Source organism: Hylobates moloch, unplaced genomic scaffold (assembly GCF_009828535.3).
Source record: "Hylobates moloch isolate HMO894 unplaced genomic scaffold, HMol_V3 SCAFFOLD_1, whole genome shotgun sequence".
Classification (NCBI taxonomy): Eukaryota; Metazoa; Chordata; class Mammalia; order Primates; family Hylobatidae; genus Hylobates; species Hylobates moloch.
The window spans coordinates 168,424,829-168,438,133 of NW_026652276.1; the positions used below are offsets into that span (position 1 = coordinate 168,424,829).

General features: G+C 35.0%; 1 protein-coding gene across 2 annotated transcripts in view; it reads right to left on the reverse strand.

Moving 5' to 3' along the window:
- AKAP9 (A-kinase anchoring protein 9) overlaps window positions 1–13,305 on the reverse strand; it is a 169,940-nt gene that overhangs the window by 88,143 nt on the left and 68,492 nt on the right. For both annotated transcript variants that reach the window (XM_032761106.2, XM_032761105.2), the window contains exons 9-14: window positions 12,497–12,710; window positions 11,141–11,220; window positions 9,207–9,342; window positions 8,366–8,451; window positions 4,364–4,478; window positions 3,704–3,902 (exon numbers count right to left, since the gene is read on the reverse strand). In XM_032761106.2, the coding sequence (XP_032616997.1) occupies window positions 3,704–3,902; window positions 4,364–4,478; window positions 8,366–8,451; window positions 9,207–9,342; window positions 11,141–11,220; window positions 12,497–12,710 (830 nt within the window). The remainder of the gene's footprint in view (window positions 1–3,703; window positions 3,903–4,363; window positions 4,479–8,365; window positions 8,452–9,206; window positions 9,343–11,140; window positions 11,221–12,496; window positions 12,711–13,305) is intronic.

Below are 13,305 nucleotides of genomic sequence, written 5' to 3' on the forward strand. Positions count from 1 at the left end.
TTTCTTAAAACTTCAGCAATCAGGGGTCATAACAATTGTAAAACTTTGCTAGAATATGTATGTCTTTATTTTTGAGAAGACATTTTCTTTCAAATGCTATTGGCCATTTAGGTTTTTCCTGCTGTGAACTGCCTTCTCATGTTCTATGACCATCCCATGCTTCTAAAAACTCGTTCCCTTCTCTTTCTTCTCTGCCCTTTCCTGCTTCTTCTTTATTACTATTTTGTCTCTCTTTTCCTCACTGTCCCTTATATATACTCCTCTGATCCTTGGCTTTATGTCTTGGATCTGACTTTCACAGCCTAGAAAATCCTCCTGATTATCTATCCGGTCATTATGATCTAAACTCCAAAAAGTACTACTTAGTCCACAATGACTTCATTCTTTAAGCTTTACAGTATTTGAAAGTGTTTACTCCAAACTGAAAAAAATAGTCTGGCGTAAACTTAATTCATTGTTCCCCTCTTGCAATTAAGCTCCTACTATCTGCAACCCCTGTTGATTTTCCTATTTATATGATGTACCTTCATTTTCCATATTCCCTAGGCTCAAGCAACACAGAATTATCTTTGTTTTTTCCCCTCTGCTTTGTTTCCAACATTCCTTCCATTGCAATGTCTAAATATTCATCCTTCATTCCATTTTGCTGTTATTACTCTAATAGGCAGTATTACAGATGTGCAGTGAAAAATGCCACAAAGACATGGGTTTAAATTCCAGCATTTTAGTTATATCACTATGTTATATTCCCCAATCATTACCTTCGAAAAATTATTTTGCAAGTAATTATTATGTCAGTGATTACACTGAAGTCCCTGGAAGGAAACAGCCACTTTACATAAACATGGAATTCTACCTCCAGGGTATCTAGCTAAGGCTCTTCTCAGTTACTGTTTCATTTAATCCTCACAATCTTAAGGGTAATTATTATTATCCTTATTATTATTTAGAAATGTTTAAATAATCTGTCCAAGATCATATAGCCAGTAAAAGGTCAAATCAGGGTCAAATACAGATCTGTCTGACTAAAACCCATGATCTTTCCAACCTCACAGTGTTTCTCTTAGAGGTTTCTAGTATGAAATCACCAAATATTTGTTGAAAGAATGACTCAATTATTTTTCTTAACTATTTCAAGTCTACCCACAGGGAACAGTATACTGTATTCAAAATGTGTTACAGTTGTGTCCAAAATATGTGATGCTATTTACAAAAAATAATTTTGACTCATTACTATTAGTAAGAATGAGGACGGTGGCGAGTAAAACTCTTTTTGGTAGGCGTGCAGGGAGCAAACGAATGGTTTTCATTCAAAGCCATTGTCAACACATTTCCACGGAGTATTATAGAAACTCTGAGAGGCTGGTGAGCTGGCAGAAGCCCAAATGCAGGAATAACAATGTAAGCCTATGTTTCCAGAAGCCTCTCTTTTCTTCATGCTTTGGACAGAAAGCATCACTAATTAAAGGAAGATTACTTGAAATACTGTTTATTACAAAGTTCTTCCTAATTACCTATTTTGTTTCATATCAGGAAGTAGTGGTTTCCAAATGTCAATCTATGGGTTCTGTGCCTCCGAATTATACTGTTAAAAACACAGATTTCTAAGTTCCATCTCAAAGCTATTGAGTATGACTCTCCAAATTATAATTCAGTGATCTTTCATTGTAAGTATTTTAAAAAATTATATTAAAGTTCAAAAACCTCCACTATTTCTGATGTATGGTCATGTTTAGAAACCACCAATCTCAAAGAAAATGGAGGCTTTATAAGGCTAAGCCCAATATCAAGCAAATAATTCCAAAGCCCATATGTAGGTTTCAAATAAAAAAGAGTAATGACTAGTTCCAAACAAGCAGACATTCAATATTTCGTCCACTATCCAAAAAAACTGTGTGGAGGTTTTACTAGCAAGTGCCTAGGAAGACATCAGTGCTAGAATAGCAGAGCCAGCCACAGTTAGAATAAATCTCTGAGGGTTTTACGGAGCTAGTTATATACTATAGCATACTTCCCAACTAAATTATAAACTGTTCATTCATTAAACAAATAATTTATTGAGTACCTATTATGTGCAGGGAATTATCTTAGGTGTTTGTGATATATCACTGACCTAAATGGAAAAAGAGCCCCACCCTTATAAAGCTTAAAGTCTTTCACCAGAGACGAGCAATAAACAAAATAAAAATGAATCTACCCCCTCCAAATTTACATATATTTGGTTATATATATTTTATATATATATACACACACACACACACAATATATATATATATATATATATATCTTTTTAGGCAGAGTCTTGCTCTGTCATCCAGGCTGGAGTGCAGTGGTGCAAATTCAGCTCACTGCAACCTCTGCTTCCTATGTTCAAGTGATTCCCGTGCCTCAGCCTCCTGAGTAGCTGGGATTACAGGTGCGTGCCACCATGCCTGGCTAATTTTTGTATTTTTAGTAGAGATGGAGTTTTGCCATATTGGCCAGGCTGGTCTTGAACTCCTAACTTCAGGTAATCTGCCTGCCTCAGCCTCCCAAAATGCTGGAATTACAGGCATGAGCCACCACGACCAACCTAGTTATATATATAGTATATATTATATAAAATATGCATAATGTATACATATATATAAATAGACAATATTAAGTAACATAGAAAAAATAAAGTAGAGAAATAGGAATCAGCATTCTAGAAGACAGTTTTAATTTACACAGAATGGTTAAGAAAAGCCTCACGAGAACATGACACTTGAGTAATGATCCAAAGGAGGGGAGGGTGTTGGCCAGGCATGTATCTGGAGGAAGACCATTCTAGGTAGAAAGAACAGCCAACGAGACGTCCCTAAAGCAGAAGCACACTGATAATGCTTGTTTGAGGACCCCAAGATACTGGTCACAGATACTGGTGACAGATATCTTGGGGTCAGAAGACAGTGACAGACAAGTCAGTAGGAGATTAAAAATAAGAAAAGTAATGGGTACTCATCATGTAGGACAGAAGAGCTTTGGAATGATATCATCTATTTTAAATTTTAAAAGCAAGATTCTGGCACCTGCTTTAACTATGTCGAGAATAGACTTTAGGGAGGAGTTAGGGTAATCCAGTTGAGACAAAAGGATGGCAGAGACCAGCAAGGTTTTAAGGAGTGGTACAGTTTGCATATATTTTTGAAGGTGTAGAAAATAGGATGTCTTGATAGACTAGAAGAGAGGTATAAGAGAAAGAGGAGGAACAACAGAGGGATATAGCTGCAGAAGGAGCAAATTTTGAGAAGATCCAGAGTTCTACTTTGGACGTGGTGAATTTGAACATGAGACAATAAAGTGGAGGAAACCCTGCCATGACTGGAATGATCCTATCTTATATTCCTTAAGTACTCACCATATCAAAGTAGCAAAGACTAGGTACAGAATAAACTGCAAATATGTGCGCATTGCCAATTTAATTAAGCAGATTAACAACAACCAACATCTTTATAATGTAAAAATTTAAGTAAAATTCCTATGTCTTTGGTTTACATCAACATTTTTTCAGGCATTTCAAAGATATAGAATGATCTCTTGCTCTTCTTTCTAAAAAATGCTACATCCTATCTCTTTCTAGCAACTTTGCTTAAATTACTTTTTAAAATAACCATTCTGGAGGATACTATAATTGTTACAAAGCTACAAATACTGTTGAATGAAGCTATAAGCAGATGAATACCTTGGCGGAACTGTGGACTCACTAACAGCTTGAAGCCTCTTCTGTAAACAGTGGATCTCTGCCTCATAGTTTTGTTCAGTTTCTTTCAATTGTTGCTGCAAAGAGGATATGAGGCTTTCTAATTCTTGAACTTGTTCTTCAAGTTGTTTAGTTTTTTCAAGATCTTGCAGAGAAGATAACTTGCTTTTATGATTGACATCTATGTTATATAAAGAGACAAAAAATGCACATTTCAATATAAGTTTCTTAGTGAAATAGCACAATCACTGTGTACAGAAAATATTAATTCTTTTTTGAAAAAGTATGTTTTTAGTGGTAATAACTCTGGTTTCAATTTAAACTCATTCTGATGAAAACAAGAAACATAAATCGTACAATTCAAGATCATCTTTTAGATCCTCATGCTGTAGTACTCCTAAATCCAACATTTTATATCTTTAAAATTTAAAACAATTTAGAATCACAGAACATAAGAAGGGAGAAAGGACCAAATAGATAAGTAGTCCAAATCTTTCATTTTAAGGATGAAAAAATTGAGATCAGAGAGGCTACAGTGAAATGCCAAAGGTCACTACGTTAGCTCACATTTTAAAGTAAAAAAGCAAATTACTCAATATTTGGTATAAAAACAACACATTGTGGTATATGATCAAAATTTACCAATGTCTTCCAAATTGGTCATCTGAGAATGGATTGATAAAAACTCTATTTCCTCTTTTGGAACGTTTTCTTCTCCAAATTCAAGTTTCATACCATCTGTCTGCTGTCCCCAAATCTATCGAAAACCACAGAATAAAAGCAGTAACATAAATATGTAATCCAGCAATTAGAAAGCTGTATTAAAACAACTCTGCATTTAAGATGCTTTTTTAAAACCACCCAAAATTGTGGCACTCTAATACAAGTGTTTTCCCTTCTAAGTTATTCCCTGTTCTCTTCTGTAACACTAATTCATATTCCATACCTTTCATAGCACTGAAATTATATTAGTAATGTTCTTTGATCTCTAAAAGGAAGTTCATTTTACTACAAAAACAAGTGCTTCTGAGAATTTTGGTAGACAGCTGATAACAATATTTATAGTATAACCCCGTCTTTGACATTTCAATTCATACATTATAAACTTTATATTACCAATACTTGATTAATACAGCCTGTTTTTATCTCTAGATATATCCTATGTACAACCAGGTAACTGACACATGGTATGCTGCTCTGTACAGTAAACAAAAAGAAAAGAAAATAATGAAAATAGATAAATCTCAGCTTATTTCCTTAACTATTAAAAAGCAGCAAGCCTGTAATCCTAGCACTTTGGGAGGCCGAGATGGCTGGATCACCTGAGGTCAGGAGTTCAGGACCAGCCTGGCCAACGTAGTGAAACCTCATCTCTACTAAAAACACAAAAATTAGCCAGGTGTGGTGGCACACACCTGTAATCCCAGCTACTTGGGGGCTGAGGCAGGTGAATTTCTTGAACCTGGGAAGGGGAAGTTGCAGTGAGCCAAGATTGAGCCGTTGCACTCTAGCCTGGGAGACAGAGTAAGACTCTGCCTTAAAAAAATAAGTAAGTATATAAATAAATAAATAAAACTAAGCAGCAATATGTCAGATACTTGTGTATACTAATTTATTTATTCATCAAATACTTAATAATCAATGTGACCAGCACTGTGACAAGAGAGAGTAAAAATGTAAAATCCGTTTAAAAAATAACAATATATCTGCCTTCACAGAATTCATCAATCAGATGGGAAAATAAACAATTAGAGAACGGCTAAACTATAAAATCTGACTATAACAACAATGATACAGAAGACTGATGTGGATCTGAATAATTATGGAAGTCAATTTTGATTTAGGCTCATATATTTTTGGCAATGATTTGGGAAGGCTATAAGGAAGAAAGAGTAAGAATATTTGTGGAAGAATGACATATGCCATAATTGACAATGATCTTCTTGAGGAGGGTTTAATTTGGATATGGAGGGGGAAATAAAACTAGTTAAATAAGATAGATCCAAATAACAGAAGACTTTAAAAGCAAGGGGAAAGACTTTGGACTTGCAAGACCGGATGAACAAAGGATACTGTAGAAGCAGCTGAGCAAAAGAAAAAAAAGCTATTTGCTAAGAAGGCTGTTTTAACTGTTCACTACTCTTATAAATCCTCTGCCCAACTCCTACCCCATGAGTAATTTCAACAGAGGATCTTGCCTCTTAGTTCCCAGGGAAAATAAAGATCATCAGGTAAATTATTAAGTTTCCAGTCCAACCTTTCTAACTCATTCAGCAAACATTTATTAAGCCTTTACTGTATGCTAACACCGTGTTAAGAGAAGGAAATAAAAATAAACAGAAGATTCTCTTATTCTGAAGGGTTTAGAATAATAGTGAAAGAGGCAGAATGGTAAACAATTATATAACATGAAAAGTAATGTGATACAAATGCAAATGTGTATAAGGAGCTATAGGAACATGGAAGAAGGATAGAAGGGTAATCAAGTATTTAAAGTAACGAAAAAAGAGAAATGCGATAAGCAAGGCCTGTACTGTTGCTAAGGGAACAGAGGAAGAAATGCCTAAGACTAGAAAGACAGGTAAAGAAGATGACACAGAGGGAGTAAACATTTGAGCCAATTGGAACAAGCAGGAACAAACTAAAAAGGCTGGGAGGGGATGGGCAGTATTATGCAGAAAGGGCAGCATGCCAAAAAACCCAGGGTGCCAAAGATCAGGGTGCATTTGGGAAACTAAGTATCTCAGTATGGCTGAAATGAGGAGGAGGATTAGAAGATGAAGCCAAAAGGTTAGGCAGTGATGTATTGCAGTCCTGATCCTGATCTCAAAGTAACTGAAATGCCTCTGTAATTGCAGCTAATTTACTGCATTCAAATATGATACCCTCTTATTACCCCTTGTGCAGAAAAGACATCTACCTGTTTGCTATATTCATCTACCTGTTAAGCAAACGTATTTGTCTACATTTCTCTTCTTTTTTTTTTTTTTTTTTTGAGATGGAGTCTCACTGTTGCCCAGGCTGGAGTGCAGTGGCACAATCTTGGCTCACTGCAATCTCCACCTTCTGGGTTCAAGCAATTCTCCTGCATCAGCCTCCCGAGTAGCTGGGATTATAGGCCCGTGTCACCACACCCAGCTAATTTTTTTTTATTTTTTTTAGTAGAGATGGGGTTTATATCTGAGGTTACAAAGTGAAAGCTTGAACTTTAAATCCAGTCTATAAAAGTGCTCTTTTGGGGACAAAACAGTTTTTGTTGTTGTCTGGCTGCTTTCTGTTTCCCAACCTTAAAATAGAACGTTTAGTTTTGAATACTTGTGTGTGTGTGTGTGTGTGTGTGTGTGTGTGTGTGTGTGTGTTAAATCTTTAGAAAAGAGGTCTTAAGCTCTGTTGCCCAGGCAGGAGTGCAGTGGCACAATCATAGCTCATGCAGCCTCAAGCTCCTAGGTTCAAGTGATCCTCCCACCTCAGCTTCTCAAGTAGCTGGGACGACAGGCATGTACCACCATGCCTGGTTTATACTTCCTAATATTTTTAAAAGAAAAAAATCATATAAAATTAATAGATTAAAAACACTGGGCCCTGATTCCTACTTAATGGTGACAAGATGCATAAGCTGGGCAGCCGCTGCCCCTTTTGGATGAGGCATGTTTTCTCCAGGTTTCATTTGGCCTTCTTCATTTATTTTATTAGCTAAGTTAATGTAGGGATTTACATTTGTGATTACTGACATAAACCTCCTCCCTTTCCATTACTCAATTAAAGTGATAGTAAAGAATATTTAAAAGGCATAAATCCATAATGAACAAGAAAATAAGAGATGAAACCAAAAGAGATTCTACTTATATAAATCTACTGGAGTAGGTTTATAGATTTTTGGAAAGGCTAGATAAGGTTGTACTTAATTGCACAGAAACAGAGTCGGGAAGAAGAAACAGGAGGGAAAGAGAGAAGGGGAGAGAGATGGAGAGGAAGAATTTCAGCCAAAACATAAATCATCAACATTATAACTTTCATTATCAATTAAATCTTTCAAATCTGCCTAAACATTTTAATATTAACTGAACATCAAAAAGCACCCCAAATAAATAGACATAGACATCTTTCTGGATTTCTTTCTACATGAGAATTACACTTATCCTTGCCAATATATGCCTTAAGTTGTTTTACTGATAAGAGTTAATAAATTACACTGTGTCACGTATACTGTCTTACCTAGTTTTCTATAGACTTTAAAAAAATTGCTTGAAAATAAAATTGACATATATAATGCTGTGTGAAACTAATTAGCTATGTGCTAAGCAACTAAACTCATTACCAGTTTTCTCTAAGACAGAAGGCCCACTACTTTAATTTTATATGTAAAATTAAATGCAATTGTTTCACACAGTTTATAAGTTGATATATTATATATATTTTAACTTATCATAATTCTAAAAACTCTCTAAAGGGGTTATTATTCGACTTGCAGAAATTCTTTCAGCTTACCAATATAAATTATCTACTACAAATATATGTCACTTTTCCCAATCTCCTTTTTCATGTTCTCTTACTTTAGAAATTCTTGGTTGATGAAAGCAGCTTACAAAAAAGCAGACAATACAATAAATGCAAATATTACAATACATTTTCCATCTCACAAACCTTGCTTAGTCGTGTTTGAAGTACCAAGAGTTTGTTGTATTCTTCTGTTACTTTGTTGAGAAGAGTGTGCATATTTTCTTGAAAGTCTGGATGGTAAACAAACAATTACAATAATTTCACTTCACAGTAAAAGTCTGCATCTTTTCAATAAATATTATTCACCTATTTATAATTTAAAAAAATTGCCTGCTAGAAGTAAACCTCAGATATTTGGTAACTAAAAATTGAAATCTCATTCATGTGAAATGCCTGCTATGAAGATAACTTGAAAATTTCATATTAAAATATGTTAATTTCTTTTGGTAGTCATTAATTTATACACATTTTGTTCATTATCTATACAAATGGACAGGGCTAGGAAACATTTTATCTGTGAAAGAACATCAAAAAAGTGGTGACATTGCTATTTGTTAAAACAAACTTATAGCAGATCTATATTAAGAAAGATACTAATGTATTTCTAATTTCTTAATGTTTATCTTACTCATTTTAAAGCAAAAACCATTGATATGAACTTATTCAATAAATACAATAACTTTAAAAAATTTGGATCTATGGTATAAAAAGTTAAAAGAATTAGGATAAGGAAAAAGATAGGAGTAGAGAAATAGAGGATAGACAATAGTGGACAGCTCCAATTATATTCATATCACCATTATTGCATTATAAAAATTTAAAATGTATATTAAATATGAGATTTCATGAATCTGAAAGGAGGATAAAATGTTAAGATGAAAAACAACTTGGCTGGGTGATTAAATCATAATCAAAAGTAAAAATCTGTCATCAATTAATTTAAGAGGATTAAATACTGTTTAATAGTATGGTAAGCTTTTATTACCTTGAACTTCATATCTGTAATCTTGTAATTCTGGATCTTCATTTTCAGAAGTGTAATCACCAGAATTCTCTCTGTCTTCTGCATTCACTTCACATTTTAAAGCAGGAGTATATTGACTAAGGACACTGCATAAAGTCTGTTAACAACAAAATTGTGTATTTTAAGGAATTTAAATTTTGATTTCTGCTTCTAAAGATTAAACATTATTCTCCTAGATGCAAGGCGCTCAAAATGGCACTTAAAAATAATTAAGAAAACATTCTCTCCATACCCTTATCAATCTGCAAAAGAAACAAGTCTAAATCTCTCTATCTCTCTGGCATGAAATCTTATATCAGGAAGATAATAAACTTCATTGCACAAAACCATAATTTTTTCTGCTTCCCTATAATAAAATTTATCTTATACTTTAATCAACCACTTCCTAGCTCGGATCCTATTTCTGATGTATCTCTGTAATCTCAAATACTTTTGAAAAAACACCACAGGACAAGGATGGACGTTCAGAAATGTTGATCAGAAAGAAATCTATAAATTCTAAAGAAATCATATCTAGCAAAAGAGTAACATTCATATACTTAAGATAACATTCATAACACATGAGGCCACGTGTGGTGGCTCACGCCTATAATCCCAGCACTTTGGGAGGTCAAGGCAGGTGGATCACCTGAGGTCAGGAGTTCAAGACCAGCCTGGCCAACATGGCAAAACCCCATCTCTACTAAAAATACAAAAATTAGCTGGGCGTGGTGGTGTGCATCTGTCATCCCAGCTACTCGGGAGGTAAGGCACAAGAATAGCTTGAACCTGGGAGGCAGAGGTCACAGTGAACCGAGATTGTGCCACTGCACTCCAGCCTGGGCGACAGAGCAAGACTCTCTGTCTCAAAAAAAAAAAAAAAAAAAAAAAAAGATTCCTAACACACAAGTATAGTTTTATGTAGTTTCTATACACACACAAAAATTGAAAATATTTGACACATTGTTCCGGTTCTTCTCCTGAGCAACAGACACTTCTATCATCATTTAAAACAATACATGCCCCATAATCATTTGATAAGCTCTCAAATAACTTTTACCTTTGTTCTTCATAAAACTAAAAAATTACCACCACCAACTTCTAGACTTAAAAATCAAATTGTTTTTTGCTATTTCTTCAGATTTCTTGAGATTTGCTTAAACTATACTGTCAATTAAGTTTATTAAATTTTCAGCATAGCCCCTAAGATGCAGTTTTCTCACATTAGAGTTGATTTTAGAAAACTTAAAACAATCACCAATTTACAGACAAAGAAACTGGGACCCAGAAAGATGGGTGCCATCTTAGTGTTTTGGCTCACTCTACAGTCTTCCAGGATGTCTCCATCTTGTCCTTGTAACTCATCTATGGCAACATCAACAATTAGTGTCTGTTCTACAGGCGAGACAATTTACCTGAATTTCTTTTGTTTCAAACCAATTATCAGGAAAATTTTTAATGCTCATTTTAAGTTAAAAACTCAGGAATACTTTCTAAGTACAGTTCTGAAGGTAGCAGAGAAAACTAGGCTGGGTGATCATCAAATTAGTAGCAACTTATAATTTAGCACTCTTTGTGTAAAAGTATCTTTATTTTTTTAAATTTATTATTTTTTTGAGACAGAGTCCCACTCTGTTACCCAGGCTGGAGTACAGTAGCATGATCTCCACTCACTGCAACCTCTGCCTCCCATGCCCAAGCGATTCCAATGCCTCAGTCTCCCAAGTAGCTGGGACTATAGGCACACACCACAACGCCGGACTAATTTTTGTATTTTTTGGTAGAGACCGGGTTTCACCACGTTGGCCAGGCTGGTCTTGAACTCAAGTGATCTGCCCACCTCAGCCTCCCAAAGTGCTGGGATTATAAGTGTCAGCCACCACACATGGCCATAAAAGTACTTTTAAACATCTTACCTGTAAAAAATAAGAACATTCTTCAGACACTGCCTTTCGAAGTTTTCCAATGAGCAGATGTAAAGGCTTTCCTTCATCACCTAATGGAACAGATAATGGATTAAGAAATTCAATTTAAATACTTAAGAACTATGATCATATTTAACTTATGTTTCAACTGGAAGCTCCCCTGCAGTAAGAATCATTTTAAATTCTTTATTTCTTTGAGTTATTTTCCATTGCTCAACATTGTCTCAGAAAATTTGTGAGATTTTCCATTTCTATCCACAAAATGGTACAAAGCAGCGACTTCTTTTTACTACAACCCAACACAAAAAATGCATCATATATCATAACCTATTACATACATCTATGTAAAACTGAAATAAAAATCTCAGAATCAATATTCTTCTACTGTAGTGCCATGTACTCCAATGTTTTCTGTTCTACTTTGTTTTTTTTTAAAAAAAATGTTGATCATTACTCACTAAACTGACTTCACCACCCATTAATGGACCTATTAATTAGCCTCTAGTTTGAAAAACACTAGCCTGTTTGAAGAGGACATCATTAAAAATATCACATGCTTAAAATCTTATTAAATTCAAACCCAAAGCACTCCTGAAATTTTAAAGTTTGGTACTGTTATTTACGCCACTCTCAAATTTCTACTTTTGAATGCAAACTTCTTTTCCATCCTCATTAACATTTAGTTAATACTTACTGTTTATGGAAATGACAGCCTTAGTTGCTTAACTGATGTTCTAATCACTACTCTCACCTCCCCCAACTCACCCCAGTGGTGTCTTCATAAAATAAAAACCATATTGTGTTACTCTACTTAAAATCCTGCAGTAGGTCTTATCACCAACAGCATAAGGTTTATACATGCTTCTTTCAGAATAAAACTTTTTCTAATCAAACTCTTGCCAATCTCTCTAGCTGTAACCCCAACTACTTTCTCACACACCTTGAACTCTCAATTTTCCAAAATGGGTGTACCCTTACACCTCAATTCTAAAGACTCCAGAGCCTGCCTTAAAATTCCAACCCCACCACTCTGTCTACCACCTCACCCTACTCATCCTGCCAGGAAGCACTAGATGTTTCTCCTTTCTCCTCCCATTCTTTCTATTCATTCTTCTGTTGGAGAAATTGTTTATTTTATATATGCTTTCGCAATGGATTGTGACTTCCTATGAGAAAATGATTTTAGCTTTCTCAAGCGCTTAAATGACTATCTAGTGATTATATCAACAACTGGTAAACAAATCACCTTCCTCTGTGGGTTCTATGACAAGGAAAAAATTATAGAATGGTGGGCTCTATCCAATACTTATTTGGATCACGGTACTTATAAGTCAGAAACCATTTTACCTGTTTCTTGTGTTTTCATAGTCTGTAGCTCTAACTGGTGTATTTTCTGAAGTTCCTTGATCTTTTCCTCTTGAGCAGAAATAAGCTCTTCTTTAAGACTGCAAAGAGCTTTATCTTTTTCATTTTCCATATATTCACGAACCTGATCCATATGAGTTGAATAAACCAGAGAGAGGCAAATGCGTTGGGCTTCCATCTGCAGCCTTAAATCATTCTTAAGGTAAACATATGTAAACATTATAATATTTTTAAATGACAAATCAAATAATTTAACTTCTATTTTTTTCATATACTGACTACAAGAGTTTAAAAATTCTTGAGAACTGAAGTCTAATTTTTTTTTCTGTCTTCGTGCTGTTGCATTGATCTACCTTTCTTTTTCAAGGAAAGTAACACAATGTTTTCATTACCTGTACTAAATTGTGATATTTGGTATAGCTAGCATGACTCATCCTTTTTTGTTCTAAAATATTTTAAATGTACAGAAATGGAAATAATGAAGTAATAAACATTTATGTACTCACAACCCAAATTAACAAATACTCACTCTGTCACCCAGGCTGGAGTACAGTGGTGCAATCATCGCTCACTGCAGCCTTGACCTCCTGGGTTCAAGCGATCCTCCCACCTCAGCCTCCCAAGTAGTTAAGACTACTGGTGCATGCCACCATGCCCAGCTAACTTTTTATCTTTAGGTAAAGATGGGGTCTCACTCTGCTGCCCAGGCTGGCCTGAAACTCCTGGGCTCATGCAATCCTCCCAAAGTGCTGGGATTACAGGTATGAGCTACCACACCCCGCCTACTACTT